The sequence below is a fragment of the Scomber japonicus genome, chromosome 18, assembly GCF_027409825.1.
Source record: "Scomber japonicus isolate fScoJap1 chromosome 18, fScoJap1.pri, whole genome shotgun sequence".
Classification (NCBI taxonomy): Eukaryota; Metazoa; Chordata; class Actinopteri; order Scombriformes; family Scombridae; genus Scomber; species Scomber japonicus.
The window spans coordinates 16309881-16332016 of record NC_070595.1 but is presented as its reverse complement, the minus strand read 5'-3'; the positions used below and the strand labels follow the sequence as shown (position 1 = coordinate 16332016).

The window sequence follows — 22136 nt, the reverse complement described above, 5'->3', positions numbered from 1 at the left end:
ATTAGTCAATTTCTATATTTGAAAATGTTTGTGCTAATGTCTGAATCAGAATCACACTATGAACAAAGGTAAAAAAAAAAATTCATTAACCTGTACAAGCTTATTTGCAGATACATAATGATGTGATGTGATGTGAACACACAGAGCAAGGACAATAAAATAATAACTTTGCACCATCTAACAATCCTGCAGCTTTGGTTAAAAATTGATGTATTAAACACCTACAATATACAAAATAAATGCCTGTGTGATGCTGGTTTGTGGCATTTAGTTATTGTTATGACTTATTGAACCACGTGATCTCTGTCAGCATAGGGAGGGGAGTGAATGAAGGAGTGAAGCATAAATATTCAGAGCATCAGAGGAGTTGCAAAACATCAGAAAAGTGGAAAAGACAAAATGTAAGTACCTCTTAAGCAGAAAATACTGTTACCATTGATTCAATCAAGTGAAATATTTTACTGCATTTAAATGCTTACGCTGTTTTTCCTATTTTTGTTTATAAGGGCAGTGCTAGTTATGATAATGTATACACAGGAATAGAATTACCTGAATTTCCAATTCAACACAATTTTTCATATAATCTTACGTAAAGGGTTGAGCAATGCCAGTTTTGTTGCCTGCAAGTACAAGGCGACAAGTGCCTAGGAGCTTGGGTGTAGATTTAGATATGTAGAAACATGTTCAACCAATAAATGAATGTTGAACACAATGTTGGGATGTTGCTTAGTTGCCAAACCATTTCTCACAGTCATAACTACTCATAGTGTTGATTGTAAGATGTATTTAGAGTTGCCAGGTTTGTTTGTTTGCTTTTGCAAAAAGTGGGTAATCATGTTAAAAGGTGAAAGAGGGGGCACAGAAAACAGGTAAAAAGGTGTTGTTAACTACACTAGCTAATGTGCTACTGTTTTTACATTTTAATTAATAATTAAATTAAAACGACTAATTAAAGAACTAAAAAAAAGATTTTGAAAAAGATTTTATGAAAGAAGAACCAGTCAGTCAGTTTTGTAATCTATTCAAACATATTTTCCTTTCCCTTTTCAAAGAGAACATGAAATTGATGGGTCATTATTAGCCTACAATGTGTAAGACAAATTAGCCACTCCTTGTCCAACTGATTTGTTTGTGAATGTCAGGCATCATTGTAATATCAGAATCCTGTCTGCAGCAGTATCACAGACAGGTGAGCCACAGCCTCTCAGATCTAGTCATTAAAACTAATCCCAGACATCTGTGGTCTCTATAGTTTTGGTACAAAAGACAGCTTTCCTTGACATGCATGGCAAACATCTGAGCCACACAGGACTAAAGGCATTAATGAAACAAGTTCCCATGAATATTGCAACTGAATGAGCTCTACAAATCAAAGGTCTATTTTTGAAACAGTGCACAACTCAACCTGTCTATCAAACTTAACACGAACATTCCTGCACACATAGTTGCTGCATTAAAAAGCCACCAGCTCTACCAGCTAATCAAACATACAGAGATGTAATGAGATATCTTCTGTTCAAAACATTTCTCCTAGTTGTATCCTTTCAATAAGTTTTATGGTTTTAAATATTATATTACACAATATCACATTTGTATTATATATATCAGCTTTTTCCAGTTCTGTATTGAAGTCATATGTTTACACTGTGCAAAGTATCTACTCAGACTCTTTGTTTTTATAGCTTCACCATTCTATCACATGTTATTAGATGTCTTGTGTCATCTTATACAAAAATCACATTTGGTACCTTTTAGAAACTTTAGGACATCAATACAACAAACTCCCCTAGATAGAATGAGACCCATCTGAAGGTTTCAAAAGACCAGGATAGGTTAGCCAATGAGTAGTAGTGCATTTTAAGATAACATTCAAAAGCATTGTCAAAATAGTGTCAGGATAGAGGTATACTAGTAAATTGATTGTTTTTTGGCCAGTACTGAAAAAGTCTGGCTGATATAAACAATATTTGCTTCACATTTTGAGTTTTGACTAGCCCAACTGCAGGTCATCAGGGTTTAAGAGGTTAAAAGCAATTTAAGCAATGTGTCTCTATGTATAAAATGTTGTTTTAAAATGTGTTAACATGCTCTGTCTACCTGTCACACCTTGACTTGAATTTTAGGATTGTCATTGTTCAATAGCAATTGTACTATATTGTATTAACCAATCAATAATAATTGTTTAACATTTTACAGCGGGCTTTCATGGAGACACCCAACTTCGTCCGGGACAAATTAATTGAGTGGGGCTTCAGTGAATTCATAGAGAGATTTGAAGGTACTGCAGTAAAACTCTGCTGTGGTCTGTAATTAATGACAAAATTTCAGGGAAAATGACAACATACTGTTGATTTTTGTATGAATATTTGAAAGCCACAAACTCTCTTCTTAAAAGAGCTTCAGAAAAAGTGAAAGGGAGAAGTTTGCATGTACATATTCAGTCGGTCAGGACACCTCACAGTGTACAATAGTAACAATATACGTATCTCCACCTGTAGAAATAAATAAATCCACATCATCAAATAGATTTTTCTTCTTGAAAATAAGAACCAGTGTTGTATCATCAAATTTAATCTGATTGTTTATTTTATTCCAGATGAAAACATTGACAAGGAGACTTTCCTTTGTCTTGGAGATTCAGACAGCATCAATGTCTTGATTCCTAAAATTGGACCAAGGGTGAAGTTCAGAAAGAGACTCAAAGAATCCTTGCAGGTAATGTGCTCTACTGAGAAGATTCTGCGTACTTAAGTCATCTGACATAAAAATGTAAAAAGAATGATATCCAACATAGAAATGTCAGAGTTAATGCAGGACTTTAGCCTCTTTAGCTTTGGAAACAAATACATGAAATTATCATTACTTTTATACAAAAGTGTCATTTTATCAGCTTTCCAATCGTGTCTTATGTCTGTTAGCAGCTGCTGTAATTCATTTAAGCAATAACAGCAGATTATGTAACTTAATTGCTGGGTATACAGAAACTGCAACTTCAGTTTCATACATCCATGTTTCAGAAGATTTTCCACATTTTAACATATATTCTAATAATAATTTATTGAGTATAATCATGCATTATATAACTGTTTTAAGCAACTTCGTTTTCCGCTTCTGCAGAGGATTCCCATGGAGACATCTGAGTTTGTCCGGGACAAATTAACTAAATGGGGTCTCAGTGAGTTAATTCAGAGATTTGAAGGTAAACATACATTGCAGAGTAATAACACTGTATCCTTGATATTTTCTATATGTGAATGTTTATACGAACCAACCACGTTTCATCTACGTTTATTTTTAATTTCAGATGAAGGAATTGACGAAGAGTCTTTCCTCAGTCTTGAAGATTCAGGCAACCTCAATGTCTTGATTCCTAAAACTGGGCCAAGAGTTAAATTCAGAAAAAGACTCAAAGAGTATTTGCAGGTAAAGTGCTACTGTGTGTCAGAAGGATACTTTACACTGAGATTAAGAACACTGGTCACCAAAAAACAAACTCTTTGGTAACTATACTGCTGCTATACTCCATGCAAGAGATGGTATGATACATGAATGGTACATGAATGGCAACATTGGTGGAGAATTCTTGTTAATTATTTCTGTTAACAACCACAAATTTCTACCTATGGTTAAACACATGTGCACATATGCAAGCATACACACAGCTATAAGTGCACCAAATTATACAGAATATAATTTACTTCAGAACAGTTTTATCCTTCCTACCTCAATCTGACAGAGCCTAGTGACTCACTACTGAGTGCAGTTAATGACACCCACTATCAGTGATTAAGCAAATAATAATGTTGGGAACCAGGGTTTGGGAAAAGGGAGGTGAGCAGCTTTTTCATCCACCCATCACATTGCCTTTATTGCAAGCGTCATGACAAGACCCCTACAGAGACAGAGAAAAAGATGAAAACTACATAAACCTCTATTCAACAAAAGATATTGAACAAATAATAGGAAAATTTACATTGATCAATACCTGGAATCGTACATGTTAAGAGACCATGGGGCCTGGCCGGGCACAGCCCGAAGAGGCAACATGGGACCCCCTTCCCTTAGACTCACCACCCGTAGGAGGGGCCAAAGGGGTCGGGTGCAATGTGAGCTGGGCGGCAGCCGAAGGTGGGGACCTTGGTGGTCCGATCCTCGGCTGCAGAAGCTAGCTCTAGGGACGTGGAATGTCACCTCTCTGGTGGGGAAGGAGCCTGAGCTGGTGCGCAAGGTTGAGAAGTTCCGGCTAGATATAGTCGGACTCACCTCGATGCTTGGGCTCTGGAACCAGTCTTCTCGAGAGGGGTTGGACTCTCTTCCACTCTGGAGTTGCCACTGGTGAGAGGAGCCGGGCAGGGCTGGCAATACTTATTGCCCCCCAGTTTGGTACCTGTATGTTGGAGTTTACCCTGGTGGATGAGAGGGTAGCCTCCCTCCGCCTCCGGGTGGGGGGATAGATCCTGACTGTTGTTTGTGCCTACGGTCAACAGCAGTTCAGAGTATCCACACCTTTTTTGGATTCCTTAGAGGGGGTGCTGGAGAGTGTTCCCTGGGGATTCCTTCGTTCTGCTGGGGGTCCTCAATGCTCACGTTAGCAACGACAGTGAGACCTGGAAGGGTGTGATTGGGAGGAACGGCTCCCCTGATCTGAACCCGAGCGGTGCATTGTTATTGGACTTAACAAACACCATATTAACATAACAAACACCATGTTCAAGTATAAGGGTGTCCACATGTGCACTTGGCACCAGGACAACCTAGGCCGCAGTTCGATGATTGACTTTGTAGTCGTGTCGTCGGACTTGCGACCGCATGTCTTGGACACTCGGGCAAAGAGAGGGGCGGAGCTGTCAACTGATCACCATCTGGTGGTGAGTTGGCTCCGATGGTGGGAGAGGATGCCGGTCAGACCTGGCAGACCCAAACGCATTGTGAGGGTCTGTTGAGAACGTCTAGCAGAGTCTCCTGTCAGAGAGAGTTTCAACTCCCACCTCCGGGAGAGCTTTGACCATGTACCGGGGGAGGCGGCGGCTGACCTGTGCTGTGGCCGTAAGGTAGTCGGTGCCTGTCGTGGCGGCAATACCCGAACCCGCTGGACAGTGGTGGTGAGGGATGCCGTCAAGCTGAAGAAGGAATCCTATAAGGCCTTTTTGGCCCGTGGGACTCAGGTACCAACAGGCCAAGCGGAGTGTAGCTGCAGCGGTCACTGAGGCAAAAAACCCGGACATGGGAGGAGTTCGGTGAGGCCATGGAGAACGACTTCTTGACGGCTTCAAAGAGGTCTGGACCACCATCCGGCGTCTCAGGAGGGGGAAGCAGTGCACCGTCAACACTGTGTATGGTGGGTATGGTGCGCTGCTGACCTCGACTTGGGACGTTGTGGATCGGTGGAAGGAATACTTCGAAGACCTCCTCAATCCCACCGAGACGCCTTCCGGTAAGGAAGCAGAACCTGGGGACCCAGGTGTGGGCTCTCCTATCTCTGGGGCTGAGGTCGCCGAGGTGGTCTAGTAATGCGGGCTCTGCACAGATCCATGGTGGTGTGTAGGGAAGAACAAGATTGCGGGTACAAGCAACCGAAACGGTCATCCGGGAGGAGCTCGGAGTAGACCCGCTGCTCCTCCGCATTGAAAGGAGCCAGATGAGGTGGCTCGGGCATCTAGTTATGATTCCCCCACCAGTCCCACCAGTAGGAGACCCCGGGGAAGACCCAGGACACGCTGGAGAGACTATGTCTCTCGGCTGGCCTGGGAATGCCTCGGGATCCCCCAGGAAGAGCTGGACGAAGTGGGTGGGGAGAGGGAAGTCTGGGCTTCCCTGCTTAGGCTGCTGCCTCCATGACCCAACCCCGGATAAGTGGCAGAAGATGGATGGATGGATGGATGTTAAGAGACACACTGTACCAAAAATACCAAAATAGAATGACATGATGATGTTTGATGTTAAACTTTTCATTTGGGTCATATGTGGAAAAGCTATTGAGGCACCAGTCAACATTTGTGTCAGTATGTGCTCATGAAGCAAGTGCTAAACTTAAGCATGTCTCCCCCCTGCAGGCCCTGAAACGACACGATGATACGTCTGAAATGATCGATACTGACACAAATTCGGACCAAGAGGATTGCATTGAAATGGTTAGTTCTTTGAACACGTGCAAACTAAACAGAATCACACTTGAATCTTGCTCATTTAAGTAACTTGTAGGGCCTGATTAAACACAGCCTTCAGTAGGTTCAGAAACATTCAGCATGTTCAAAGTCAGTGTGAGGAACTGTTGCTGTCTAAAACAAACTTCTTATTTAATTGGAGGTTATGGCAGTGGCTTTATGTATTAATTAGCATGCTCAATACTTCAGTAATTCATGTTGATATAGGTTCTAATTATCTGTCGTTAAATGCAGGACACAACTATTTTTCCATGGAACTTTGAATCTACTTCAGCAACAGATTCTGACACGTGCACTGGCAATGAAATGGTAAGATGTTATACTGTACGTTTCTGTTGACACATATACTTAAAATTAAGCATTTGATAATGAAAAGATTTGTTGTTGTTTTTGTTTTTGCAGATGGAGGAACCAATTTACCCTGGTGCCACAGTAACTCAAGGACAAGGCCTGCTTGCTGTTATACTCTTCATTCTGCGTCACCATCTAACAGCTGCACAGGATGATTTAATGGCTTTACTAAATCTTCTCATTCCTAACCTGGCTCTCACAACTAAGTATCTCTCTGATAAGATTCCTGCTGTGTCTACTGTATTTTACTGTGAGAACTGTCAAAATTCCATGGGAAAAAATCCTATTAATGGTTGTTGTTTACACTGCAGCACAAAGTTCAACAAAAGTAACAGTACAAAAAGTGGACACTTTTTTTTGTTCACATCACTGAAAGACCTTCTGAAAAACATCCTTAAAAATCATGGCACTGAGTTGTTACCTAAGATTATCAAACATGGACATGACATTACAGATGTGATGGATGGGAGAATGTACCAGAATCTGCTTAAACAAGGATTACTGGCTGAAGATGACCTTACACTGTCCTGGAATTGTGATGGCGTACCAATTGACTCATACTCAATTTGGCCCCTTCAGTTTACTATCAATGAACTTCCTTACACACAAAGAAAGGAAAATGTGATAGTAGCAGGACTTTGGTTTGGTCGGAAAAACCCTAACATGAACACATTTCTAAAGCCTTTCATAGATGAATGTTGCGGCTTAGCCCGAAATCCATTTCAGTGGATAGACAACAATGGCACTGTTCACTCCTCAAAAGTCTTCACCTTAGTTTGTTCCTCAGACGCTGTAGCGAGACCACTTCTACGGAATTGCAAAAGATTCAATGGTGAATTTGGTTGTGACTGGTGTTTACACCCTGGCACAATAGTCAAAAAAGGCTCCGGATCCATGAGGTCCTACCCATATGATGAAGAGAAACAAGCCGCAAGATCAGATGGAATCTTTAAGGTGAATGCAATACAGGCTGACAAAACTTGCACCCCAAAAAATGGTGTGAAGGGATTGTCCTTGCTTTCCTTGCTTCCCTTGTTTGACATTGTTTTTGGATTTGTACCAGACTACCTGCACTCAGTTCTACTTGGCGTGTCCAGACAGCTTATGTTGTTGTGGTTGAATCCAGACGATAATACAAAACCTTGGTATATAGGTCAACAGATTTCACAACTGGACTCCCATCTTCTCCGTTTAAAGCCGCCATTAGAAATAATCGGATCCCCACGGTCCTTCAAGTATATTCAGTACTGGAAAGCATCAGAGTGGCGAGCATTCCTTTTATTTTATGCTTTTGCGGTCCTGCCAGGTGTGCTGCATCCTATCTACATGCAACATTTTTTTCTCCTGTCATTTAGTATGCACATTCTGTTACAAACATCAATATCCCAGCGTGAACTTCAGATGGCCCATGAGTACTTGGTACTCTTTGTAGTGAAAATGAAAGAATTATATGGTGAAGAAAATGTGACTTTCAACTGCCATCAGTTGATCCACTTAACTGAGAGTGTGCAGAACTGGGGGCCTCTCTGGGCAACATCAACATTCAGTTTTGAGAGAAACAATGGAAATTTAAGGGCTCTTCTTAGGAGCATCCCACCCCAAGAAATGTATAAAAGCTTTGTCCTTTGGCAGTACATACCCAAACACCTTGGTTATTTAGTTTTTGACCGAAATTCACATTTTGACAAGTTATTAGCCAAGCTTCCACCAATGAATAACAACAGTAGCTCTTACAAACCCCTCGGAGAGTCCCGCCATCTGGATCTCATCGGACCTTTAAAACTAACAATAGAAGAACTCTTAAATCGGCGACTTACTATCAGATCAGTAGAAGCTTATGATGGCTTCACTTGTCAAGACACTGCTTATCACTCTAGAAACTGTAAAGAGAAAACTGATTTTGCTATTCAGTTCAAGAATGGGTGCTGTGGGGAATTATCTTTGCTTTTACTTTTGAAGGAGAACTGTGTATGCACATCCAACTGTTTGTGCCAGTCTATTCCAGTGATTGAGGTCCACCTGTATGAAATCCAGCCTGATACACTGTTCAGCAAAGTAAGTCCTTACAACACATCAAAGTCTATCGCAGTAAGAGTTGAAAGGACAGAGCGACCCAGAGCTTTCCACTTAGAGGATATCAGGTGTAAATGTATGTATGTGGATGGCTGGCTTGTTCCTTTACCAAACACATTGGAGAGATATTAAGTTTACAACAGAGCGAACGCCCTCAAAACTGCAGGGCTTAAAATCTCTACATCATGCAACAGCTTGCAAAATCTAACTTTATATTCTGGTTTTGATAATTGCACTAGCACTAACTAAATAACTTTTACTTTTGCAGTATTAAGTGCATCTTACTGGTCAGTATCAAGTGTGACAGGAGATGTAAGCAGAGAGTAGCACACTACAGCACTTTATACACAACACAGTGCGCACACACACACACACACACACACACACACACCTCTGCCTGCTTATGAGCAGCAAGAGTGTCAATATATTGAAGTTGTTATATTATTTTCATGTAGCCTTGAGCTGTTGCATTGTTTAATCTGCTGAGTATACGGGAAATTACTTTGATGATTAAAGGGAACTATGTTGCACAAATAAATAAGGGTTTTTATAAGTGATAAGAAGTGAATGCTTGCATTGTCTTAGCCATAGTCACACCACTGTACCAAAAAAACACAATGTAGCTTGAAGTGGAAAAGTACGGAGAGTGAAAAGATTACCTTGAATGTGATCTCAGCAAGTATGTGAAAGTAGGATGCTTGTCTCTTAACAGTTGTGTTTCAGGTTGCACTCTAAGGCATCACAAAAAAAGATGGAGTCAGATATCACGAGGAGAATAAATGACACGTCTTGAGCCAATCAGAAGAGGACGCCGGCTTGCGTTACACCTATTGCTCTGTACACTGTAAAACACCGGGTCAGGGAAGAGATAGTCAGTCAGACTTTGTGAACTGATGAACAATCTGTTGCTGGTCAGGGATACTATAAGTCAGAACCAGAGCTCTGTAAAATTGCACATTCTACTGGTGTTAAAAATAAAACTGATTGTTTTGAACTAAAATGCTTCTCCTCCTATTTCATTAAAAGAATACGCGAGGACAAACTGACAACCTCCTCAACAGTTAGTAAAAAAGAGGGCAAGCAGCTATGAAATCAAGATTTAGATGTAACTGAATAATAGTTAAAATATATGAAAAAAGAAATACGACCATACTAACAGCTCTGATAAGCTCTAATACAATCAAAAATGTAAAATGAATAGGTCAAAATTCAAAGAGACTCAAGTCATTAATGGTAAAGTTCTGCACTGTGTATATACTTCACACAAATGCAAATGTATTTGGTCTCACATTATTCCCGTATTTTCTGTTGTATGATGGTGGTGGCCTAAGACGTTTGCACAGTACTGTACTATAACGCATTAAAAGTAATGCATTACTGCCCAACACCGGTAACAAATATGATCCAATGTTCTCAGAACATTTAGCAAGTCTGAAAAGTTGGGGTGGCTAGAAAGTGCAGAAACAGCTTGCAAAATCTAACTTTAGCAAGCTAAAGATTATACTGAAAAAATACTAATGACAATAATTATTGTTATATTAGGTTGTGCTGAGATGAAATTTAGGTATTCTTCAGTACTCCTAAAAAGTCTAAAATTGTCAATTAGACTCCCCATTTCCAACATCCATGTGCAAGCTGTCCACCCAACCAAATGGAGTCACAGCAGTAATGAAACTAACCCATCTGTCGTTCCATTCTTGTCGTGTTTGTTGGAACATTTGTTGTTATCTTATTAATTCATTTGTGATATTCATTCATAAAAAGTTTCTGATATGTGTTTTAACATAAGGCACATGACAGAAAGACCTATATGAATCATGTGGGACCTGTCTTTGATCTCTGTTTTTATATTATACTTATCTTGCTAAACTTACTCTGTGTAGGGAGGAGAGTATGCTGGCGAGAGGTGGAGACAATATAAAAGAACGAGCTCTAGGTAGATCAAACACCAGAGTCATGTTAGTGCTTTAAAGAGGAACAGACAACATGTAAGTAAACTACTATTTCGTCCTTATTTCGTATTGATAACCTAATCAATAACATCGTTTTGATTTATTAAGTCAAACACTGATTAAACTGTTGTGTAACCAACATAAAACTGAAAGCTATGCTTACATTTGAACAGTATAAATTGTGAGTTCTCCTAACCCCTCAAATCAAAAGAGTCTTTCTACATGCTGAGTGTAATTTTACTACTTTAAAAAATGAATTATTTTACACATGATTTAATTTTAAGTTTTAAATCCCCAATGTCTGCAAATGTTTTCTTTCTTATATTACAAAACTGAATGGTTTTTGAGTGGAGGGAAGGTACCATTTAACATGTTTTTGCTTTTGCAAATGGCATTATCAAACTTGAACTCATGAAATGTTCTGTTAGTATGAAATATAACTTTAATGAAATATCTTTTGAATTTAACCTCCTTGCCTACAAACCACATATTATGAAAATACCAACCTTATTGACATTTTCTAACAAAACAAGTACTTATAAATATGCGAAACTACAACCTTGTGGAGTGGAAATTTGATTTCATAACAGTAAAACAAGTTCAGAGGCCAACGGCAAGAGCAGGCTTGTTGTGATATGAATGGAGAGAGTAAGTGCTGCTCCCATATGAACTGGGTTTGTAAGGCTCACTTTACCGCCAGCATGCATTAAAGTGTTTCTTTTTCCGGAGGCACCAGAGTCCAACACTGAAATTGTGGCCAACTTTTACAAAGGTTGGGCTTACAGTAAGACACACAAGTGAGAAAAGAGAGCAGCTACAGAACAGAGTCTGATTAGCTAATATTTAGCTTAAGTTTGTTGTTTGTAGATTTCCAGCCACCTGTTGGCTACAAGTTATTGAGCCTACGCCCAACATTTATGGCAGAAGAGTACTAGTGATTATGATTTCAGAGGTATCAAAACTACAGAATGCCATCATAAATTTCTGATTTGAGTCTGCCTTTACCAATTTCATAATCCCCTACTTTCCTACAATTATATATTATTGATCATACATGTTTCAAAAAATGTCAAACAGTAATGACTGATTAAAGCATTATAATTATGTCTCTGTCTTTCAGTTGCTGTTCTCAGACATGGATGACTTTGTTCATACCACACTGACTGAATGGGGTCTCAGCGAGTTGATAGAGAAATTTAAAGGTAAAGTATAACCTTGCTTCTTTGGCATGAGCTGCCAATACTGAAAAATGAAAATACTTACAGACAGAAAAGACTGCAAAATTATTCTTCTGTACACCACTGACACATTGAGTTGGTAAAAAAGAGGGCAAGCAGCTATGAAATCAAGATTTAGATGTAACTGAATAATAGTTAAAATATATGAAAAAAGAAATACAACCATACTAATAGCTCTGATAAGCTCTAATGCAATCAAAAATGTAAAATGAATATCTCTGGCCACACATATTTCATTCTTAATGAAACAGACATCTGCTTGTCTGGATGACTGAGATTTAACTGAATATTTTTTCATTCATAGCAGATGAAGAAATTGACCTAGAAAGTCTCCTGTGTCTCGATGACCAAGAAATTGCCAAACTGATTCCAAAAACGGGACCACGGTCAAAATTCAAAAAGAGACTCAAGGCATTAAGGGTAAAGTTCTGCACTGTGTATATACTTCACACAAATGTATTTGGTCTCACAAGGTTTCACCAGTGAAGATACATGGTATTACAATTTACAGGAGCATTTAATGATGTGTACAGAATTAAAATATCTCACTGATAATCATAGTATTAATGAGAATTTTATGAACATTCTTCACATTTTCTTTACCATTATGAGTTTAAAACCAGTTTGCTGTGTCATTAGGGAGAGAAAACAACAATGAATCAGGAAACAGCCAGTGATTCTACCAAAGTAAGTTGAAGACAAGTTGTTTTGTGATTTTTATCTCACTGTTCAGTTTTCCAGTTTCATTGAATTATCACATGACATTTATTGGATTACAATCATACTGTACACATTCTATTTTAAATGTCAACAGGAGAATGAAGAAGAAGCTGATCATGATGAGGTAAAGATTATATTGAATTTCACATGCACCTAATCAGGGATTGTGTCTCTCTTCTTCATGCATTTGCATTTAAAGCACTGAAGTGTCAGGCAAATTTATCTTGGAAGAATTGTCTATGTATATATATATTTAGAAATCTAAAAGGCAGCATCACTTTTTTGTGTCGGTGTGTGTCAGTGTTATACTTACTTTGATCACAGAAGGACACAAGGGTACCACTATCTCATGTTCTAAATAAGACTAAAAGGGCTTCCATACAACGTTGTTGACTGATGAAACGTAGACTGTAGGGTGGTCATGGCAAATCTCTGTGTGTAAATTGTAAAGATGTGCTTATGTCCATCTGCAGGTTTTGCCCTCTACCAGTGACACAACTGATAACGGTGAAAACACAGTATCTAATTAAATATCTGTTGTGTTCACTGTTTTTCTTTACCAAACAACTATACTGAAAACAAATTTAAATAATGTGAGAGGAGCATACTTTAACTATTCCTGGCTTATGTTTCAATTTATAAATAAAATCTATCAGGAAAGAGCAAGATGGCCCCTCAGTGTGAGTCAAGCATATCACTAGCTAATCGACGGCGTGACGCTCTGGGATCATACACAGGTATTTATATTACTGTTAATCAATGGAAACTTACTTGGTTAAAAACCTTTTTTCATAAAAATGTTTCATGCGATGGTGGTGGTCGAGAAATCACATATCATATTTACACTGTATATTTTTCTCACATTTTCTCTGTAATAATTGTACCCTTTATATTTATATTTATATCTTTATTATTTTGTTTTAATCTGTGTGTGTGTTATATGTATCTTTGCTGGGCAGGTACCACTAACATTTCACAATACCTTTATATTGTTTTTAAAATGTTCAAAATAAATAGAAAAAAATGTAAAGTAAGAATTTTGGTAGGTATTACAGATTTAGAGTAAAGTACCAAAATTAAGTACCGTTGAGTACCGATACTAAACACTGGGTACCGGTACCGTTAAGATACTGTAGCTAGCTAGTAAACTACGACTTTGTCATTATTTCGTATTAATAACCTAATCCATAACATGATCCATAACTGTTGTGTAACCAACATAAAACTGAAAGCTATGCATACATTTGAACAGTATAAATTGTGAGTGCCCCTAACCCCTCAACTCAAAAGAGTATTTAGATAGTAGCTAGCTAAATATTGTTGCAGCAACAATATTTAGCTAGCTACTGGTACAAAGCATCTTAACAATGGCCTTTAAAGCTTGCTATATTTTTAGTCTTTGGTAAGTGACCATGGTTAATAGCGGCTGATAAACTCTGAAGCACCCTAACTTGTACCAGATGTTCTTTTCCTACATTTTTTATCAAGACATGTCTTGTGCATGACATGTCATTATGCATTACCACTCAATGGATACACTGATGCAGGATTCCGGCTCACTTTATTTTTCTTTGACAGAACTCGACATATTGTTTGATGTGAAAAATATCATGACACGTGTTAACAACAGACTATGTCAAGAAGACAACACAAGGCTCAATGCTTTCCTTAAGTAAGTATTCAATACGTTTTCCATATTCTATGTTGTATGGGCCTGGTTCCTCCTCTGGTCAGGTCTAATTCAGCTTTGGTGGAAACCTTTCACATCCTTTGTCAATCACAGACTCATTTTAAATGCACATAAGACAAAATATATGGTTGTCATGCTGCCATTTACACTTGTAACTGTAATTAAGACCCACATTCAACATTCAACCCAAACAATTGTAATACATACTGTTGAGGAGGTTGTCAGTTTGTCCTCGCGTATTCTTTTAATGAAATAGGAGGAGAAGCATTTTAGTTCAAAACAATCAGTTTTATTTTAACAACAGTAGAATGTGCAATGTTACAGAGCTCTGGGTCTGACTTATAGTATCCCTGACCAGCAACAGATTGTTCATCAGTTCACAAAGTCTGACTGACTATCTCTTCCCTGACCCGGTGTTTTACAGTGTACAGAGCAATAGGTGTAACGCAAGCCGGCGTCCTCTTCTGATTGGCTCAAGACGTGTCATTCCTTCTCCTCGTGATATCTGACTCCATCTTTTTTTGTGATGCCTTAGAGTGCAACCTGAAACACAACTGTTAAGAGACAAGCATCCTACTTTCACATACTTTCTGAGAACACATTCAAGGTCATCTTGTCACTGCTCAAATGCTGGCAGGGGTGTGTGTGTCTGTGTGTTAGCACAGTGTATGTGTGTAAAGTGCTGTAGTGTAGTGCATGTTGTACGGCCTTGTGCTCTGTGTGCTATTCTCTGCTTACATCTACTGTCACAATTGATACTGACCAGTAAGATGCACTTAATACTGCAAAAGTAAAAGTTATTTAGTTAGTATTAGTGCAATTATCAAAACCAGAATATGATCAGGGTGACTTTTGAATACTGGAAATAAATCATGTACTCATCCAGGCAGCAGTCCAGTGGCACTCAAAGTTTACATATAATATTAGTAATAAAAACAATAAAACAACAACTACAATACATACAATCACATCTTCCCATCCCAAAGTGTACTAATGCTAATCTTAGTCTGAAAGCAGTGCAATTGACTTCAGCAGCAAACAGAACTGACTTTGAAGAGAAGTTTTGGGAAGCACAGACAAATGATGTTGTCCTTCAGTTTACTGCAGAATAGAAAAACTCTTATGTATCATTCTGTAGTGTGCATTGTCAAACGACATATTTGTTTTTTTAATTTGGAGGACTTGTTGAAAATGTCACTTGGGACCTGTTTGATGCTGCTTTGGTCATTACCCTTCTAATAACACATTGCATTGTAGCTGCAGATGTTTTTTTATTTTATTTTGTCTTTTATTTCATACAATGTAATACTGGCACTCTAGCCCAGTGGTGTGCACAGATTTTTTGAAGGGCGGGGGCGAAAAGAAAAAAAGGGCACATACAGCGCGTTCTCGCCACTGAAGGGGGCACTTTAGCATGCGTTTTGGCTCCCAAGAGGGCACTTTATCGTGCGTTTTTCAACAATTGCACACCACTGCTCTAGCCTGCCTGCTGCTGTCAATCAAACACATATATTTTCCAAATGAATGACCCATATTTCAACTCTTCTATAACAGGGCTAAAATCAGTGATTTGGAGACAGACAAGAGGGAGCTGGTTGGTGTCTTTGGTAAAAGTGGAGCTGGAAAGAGCTCTTTGATAAATGCCATCATCAAAGAGAAGAATCTTTTGCCCTCTGGAAGTGTCCGTGCATGTACCACGGTCATGATCAAGGTGGAGGCTAACATGCAAAACCAAAAGTATGAAGCTGACATTGAGTTTATTACAAAAGAGGTAAATAAGTAAAGTAAACACATTAATAAATAATAATGTGTTTACTTGAAGCTAGTTGAAAAGTTATATTTCTGGTTGCATTGCATGTTATTTAATTAACAGAATATGTTATTAATATCATCATTATTTCATTTTTTAGGAGTGGAAAGATGAGTTGTGGACCTTGTTCAATTTTCATGGGAATAATACGGATCAGGAGAGGGAGGAAGATGAAGACTATGGTGACGTTGCTGAAAAGCTGTCAGCACTATATGGAGATGAATGGAAAAACAAATCCCCTGAAAGCCTCATGGACAACAAATATTTCAGGGAAATTCCTGAATTTCACCAAGAAAACATCCAGAGGAGGAAGATTTTGTCATGTGGATCAGTAAGTGATTTATTTAAAGCAGTACAAGTTATTTTAAAAAAGAGTAAACTTGATCCATCTGTCTTTGGTAATTACAAACCCATATGAAATTGACCCTTCTTTGGAAAATCATTGAGAAAATTGTCTACTGAATAGCAATTCAATTAATTAAAATAAGTTCTTCAACAGATTCACACCAGACTTTTACCTTTGTACCTAAACAGGGTTTGTTAATGCCCTAAATTACCACTTTGTATGAACACAGTCAAAAAATAAATATTCTTGAATTATTAAATCTCAAAATTCCGCTTTTTAGCTGATTGATCAATCTTTGTTGAGCTTTCTGTTACTTTCCTGAAGCAGTTCAAATATTTAACCTTTAATTAATTAGGTAATCTCTTTGAGATCAATCTCTTTCATGAGAGAGGCCTGAGAACAGCAGAAAGAAAACAAGCAGAACCAGACATAGCAAAAGGACATTATGAACATACAACATACATAGGCAGACAAACAAAAACAGCTACACCATCAGAAAGATCAGACATGACTAAATAGATTAATAGTTCAGAAAGAAGCTGCTAAAGATTCATTATAGAAAAGAAAACATGTTTGCACCACAACAATTATTTGCTCATCCTAATTCATTTGAACCCTTTCACACATATTGGTCACTGCAGTGGACAGCTCTTCAAAAGCTGTGTTCTTATGTATAAAAAGGATTTGCTAGCATAGCTGCACTTCAGCCACAACAGTGGACACTAGTACGTCATCCCATACACCATCACTAAACCTGCAGTAACTTTTTTGGTTGTAGATCAGTTGATTTAAATTAATGTAATAGTTTATCATTTGGTGAAAGAAAAAATGAAGTTCAAACATTTTTTGTGTCTAAAGAGACATGATAAAAATTAGAAAAAGAATTCTGACTTGGTTATTATAATCCATGCATGAAAGGGTTAAACTACTACTACTTGTATATAAATCATTTATTGGGCTAGAACCTAATTGTGTCCCACATGGAACTTTAGGTTACATTGATACAGTATATACACATACAGTATAATGTAATAAATATATCCTAAAGCTGATAATGTTTTATGTCTGTTACAGGCCGAAGAGCTATCTGCCAAACTTGTCAAATACACAAGAACCGACTCAAACGATGGAGCAGGTAAAGAAGTAAAGAGGTGGTACTGGCCACTAGTGAAGTGTGTGACTGTCAAGGTGCCTAATAAAGAACTTCTTCAGCATGTCACACTTGTGGATCTTCCTGGAAATGGGGACCGCAACAAGAGCAGAGATAAAATGTGGAAAGGGGTAAATTATTTCATTTGTTTTACTTTGTTATCTACAACATTACAAAACACTGACCAATGATTCATAATTGACATGCTATTTTGCACCTTCAGGTTGTTGGGAGTTGCTCTGCTGTGTGGATTGTGACTGACATTAATCGAGCAGCAACAGAGAAAGAACCCTGGGAGATCCTGGAAAGTACCTGTAGCCTCATGGGAAATGGTGGCCAGTGTCAGCACATTCACTTCATCTGCACAAAGTCTGATCTTATAGAAGATATGGATGACCTGTAAGTGATTTAAGATGTTAAAAATACATAGCTGAATATAACATCCAAATGATTACACACTGACATGTGGCACAACTAGTGTAAATACAAAGAAATACACACACTCAGTATAATATTGTCACATTATTCTCTCTGTTCCTGGACAGGCCATTAAGTACTGCATGTGTTTTCAACCTGCAGTATGCTGAGCTTTCTGAGCCAATGCCCACTTCACATTTATTCATTTGTTAGATATATTCAATAACAATAATAATAATATTTCAATAATACATAGAGATAAATAATAGATATTTAATAAAGTGCAAATCTAACAATTCTTGAAAGGAAATTCCTTTAGAAATCAACAACTGCTTATAAATTAAACACAAATAACTACATTGAAATAACTTTCAGTACACTTCCCAAGAATAACAGACCTGTGAAATACAGCTTGTCACTTTTCAATACAAATACTGTAGTTTGTAACAGGCAGAGGTTTTAACAAAATGTCATTTTGACTTTTAATTCTGAGGGGAGACATTTGGATATATTTACAAATGTTGGTTTTAAATGCTCCTAATACTGTATGAGATGCCACATTTTTATAGTTCAGCAGCTGATGAACAAATTTGGAAAAGGAACATGCAAGCCAAGGAAACAGTTAAAGCTGAATTCCGAAAAATCCCCCAAATTAAGGTGAGTTTGATAAAATGGCAGAAAATTAAACATGGAGAGTGACTTGTGTCTTACAATTAACCTTATTTTTCAGAAACACTTCAGTGATGACTGCTTGACAGTGTTCACAGTGAGCTCCAAAGAGTTTCTAAAACAAAAACGTCTGAGTCCAGATGACACTGGTAGGTGAAGTCTCCAAACATGAACACTTTGTGCATAATACAAATACATGTTCGCTTTAGTTCACTTTAACCATGTAAATTTTTTTTTTTTTTAAAGAATGACTTTCCAATTTGTTTCAGAAATTCCCAAACTTCAGAAATTTTTACAAGATCTCAATGACTGTCACTCACAGACATTAAACTATGTGTCTGGAGCTTATGGGATTCTCTCTCTGATTCAAGGAGCCAGGTGTAGAGAAGTGGTAAGATCAAACAAATTGTCATTATTACAGAAAATAATTATATCTATAGCAAATAAGAAAGCTTGAGTAAAGTGAGCTCAGATTGAGTGAAAGACTTAAATCTATGTGGCGTTGCTACGTTTTGATGCCCATTAAACACCATAAGGGTCTATAGGTAATGTCACCCCTGCAGAGATTTTAGTCATCAAGATATTCAAATCTCTGAATTCTGCAGAGAGTTTATACAACCATATGAAGGGTGGTCATCCCCTGAAACATGATTTCATATATGAAAAATTAAATGACACGTACTGCCTTATACAGTAATTATAGTTTCATTCCTTTAAATGCTGAAAAATGTGTGCTTGATTTCAGGCTTGCCAAAAAGAACAGGTGTGCAAAGACATTGAAGAAAAGTTGAGGCAGGAACTTGATAAAGTCAGAAAACCCATGGAAGAGGCCTGTAAGGTCTTTGAAAGATGCCTTTGTGAGGGGGTTGAAAATTCAAAAAGTTCATATGGAAAACACTTGAAGAGCGTCTTAAATCCACCTGTACGTATCTGAGATATAATTACATGAAATTAAACACATTTTGCACCTGATTTAAATAAGTTTACTATCTAAAATGTTTCTGTTGTTTCTATTTTGTTTCAGAGGGTATCAGGTCGTGGTTTTCACAGAAAACTGAAGTGTGTTGTTGAGAACAATGGCATCCACAAACCAACAAAGGGGAAAGAAATAAACCTCAATGTGAAGTTAGCATCAAGCCTGACTGACAGCATCGATGAGGAATTCAGGAAGACTTTCCCGTAAGACACAATATAATGACATAGAACCCTTTGTGGCTCATTTTACAAACTGTGGAGGATGTTTTACATTTTGAAAATACTATCTTATGTATCTTATACATATATACAAACTGCATTATTAAGCAAAAGTTACCTGTTTATAACTGTTAATCTCAAAATTTTTTAGAAATGATGGAAATTGTGGACCATTCAACGGAGTCATCAATACATTTTCACTTGACACAAAGATGCTGATTGACAAGTACAAAGATGTGGAACTGCAGCTGATATTTCTCAAGACAGAGGTAAAACATGAGAAGAGAAGAGAAGAATCGTATCTGAGTTGTTAAATACAGTACAATGAAGATAAAAATGAACACTATTTCAACTATTTAAAAATGGAGATTTCCTCTGGAAAATTAACTGCTGCTCAAAAGCTGAGCTCAGCAGAAACCTGCATGTCCATTTGACTTTTGACTTAGTATGTCTAGTTAAACAGTTAAAAAAATGTTTTATTTGTCTTATCTTTGTTTTATTCTAAAATCTGGTTATTTTCTCTGCATTAGGAGGAAAAAATTAAGACAAAACTCCACAAAATCATCCGGGAGCGTAAGAAAAAAATCTACAGCAGTCTGACAGAGACAATCAAGGAAACCATGCTAGAATGCTATCAAAGTAAGAAAAAAGGAAATGACATATAACCTGACACCATAATAATGCATACAAAATAAGTCTAACAACAATTTTCTGATTCATTATAGAAGCAGCAACATTTAGTGGAAATGACACGCTGAAAAACATGAGGGACATTATTGAGAGACATGTCGAGCATTCGAAGAACACCATGTTTGCACAAACTAAAGATGTCATGTTGGCCCAGATGACGAAACTGAAAGTGTGTCACATTTTACAATACAAAATATGATGATAATAGCTAACAATATTATTTGTTTTTACGTTAAGACAGAAACAAATACAAATACTAATATTTTGTATGATTCAGTAGATTTTGCATGGAAAAAAGTGTCTAACAAAGATTTTGATGCTGAATTAGGAGCACATCTTGAAGACTCTGCAGGAAACTATGCAGAAATCAATCGACCTGTCAATGAAGACAGATGATTTCTCAATCCCAGGTAAAGTGACATATCAAAATAAGACAACTAATCTAAAATGTATGTTGTTTTTTTTCTTTAATAAGGTCAACACATTTACAATAATGGGATGAATAATGCATTTGTTTTATACAATGTATTTTGTTTAGTTTTGTTGTTTGTGTGTTTTGCTTTTTTTAGATTTTGCAAAAGAGCTTGAGATGTTGAAGCTATACCACATTGAATTAATGGGAAGTCCAAATGAAGAGACATCACTAATTAGGTAAAACTTTCATTAGAATAATGTTTTCAAAGGACCTGGATTATGAGATTGTCTTGTTCTGAATGTTAACAATGTTTTTAATTAATTAGCACTGATCCAAACCTGACAGCTGCACTGCAACAGCCACAGCTGAGATAATTGTGCACAGGTATGTTATTGATCCAATTTCCAATGCTCCTCATTACTCACAGTCCTTTCTCATGTTGACTTATGGATGATGTGACAGCTATGTGGTGCTTTTTCTCTTGTTTTAGGTTCCAGACAACAGACCTGATCACACACTGAAGGTTCTTGTGTACACGCTGATGAATGACATGAACTATTATTATTATTATTATCCTTTTTTGTTTGTGTTGTTTTAATGTGTACTTTAATGAACTGTTTAATGAACAGTTTGAATAGCAAGCAGGGATTTCTTGTTTTTCTGGGGTTAGGGTTAGAGGGAAATGTGGGTAGAGAGAGATGACATGTCACAAAGGCCCCTTGATGGTGAGCAGTAAGGTCACTATGAGGCTCCAGAGACCTTTCATTTTTAAGATTGGCCTTTGTTGAATATATTTTCATGTTTTTATTAACTGTTTTATTTCATATGTTTAATACTGGGATTTTAATGATTCATGGATGGATTTAACATAGGCTTTAGACTTCCTAAAGAATGTTCTTCATGTAAAAGAATAAAAAATAATTTCCTTTTTGTCATCATATTTGAAAAATAGTGAAAATTAGAATAATAATCCAGTGGCCTCTTAATCATTCAGTTATTTAGTATGTTTTCATTGTTTTATTATAGAGTCTGACTGCACTGATTCTAAATGTATAAAATATTTGACATGGTGAACTGTCCAATAAACTTAATAATCAACTTTTGAGTGATGCAGTTTGTGATGTAGTTTCCTTACTCGTTGTAAATCAGTTGTGATTGTAAGATTGTCTAATTCTTCTTATGTAAAACCAACTAAATATTCTTATCTTGATGGCATATGTTTCAAGTTGAATTTATTTATATAGAACAATTTAAAAA

At 37.4% G+C, this 22136-nt stretch overlaps 1 protein-coding gene across 1 annotated transcript; it reads left to right on the top strand.

Moving 5' to 3' along the window:
• Positions 1–302: 302 nt before the first annotated feature.
• LOC128379257 (nuclear GTPase SLIP-GC-like) lies at positions 303–21400 on the top strand. Its single transcript, XM_053338882.1, has 20 exons — positions 303–401; positions 2197–2278; positions 12086–12198; positions 12972–13016; positions 14046–14170; positions 15743–15959; positions 16099–16329; positions 17419–17625; positions 17718–17893; positions 18481–18568; positions 18642–18729; positions 18850–18971; positions 19326–19502; positions 19605–19759; positions 19926–20043; positions 20305–20413; positions 20500–20633; positions 20793–20874; positions 21034–21115; positions 21370–21400. The coding sequence occupies exons 2-20, from the start codon at positions 2206–2208 to the stop codon at positions 21398–21400; spliced, it is 2373 nt and encodes a 790-aa protein (XP_053194857.1). The 5' UTR covers positions 303–401; positions 2197–2205.
• The last annotated feature ends 736 nt before the right edge of the window (positions 21401–22136 follow it).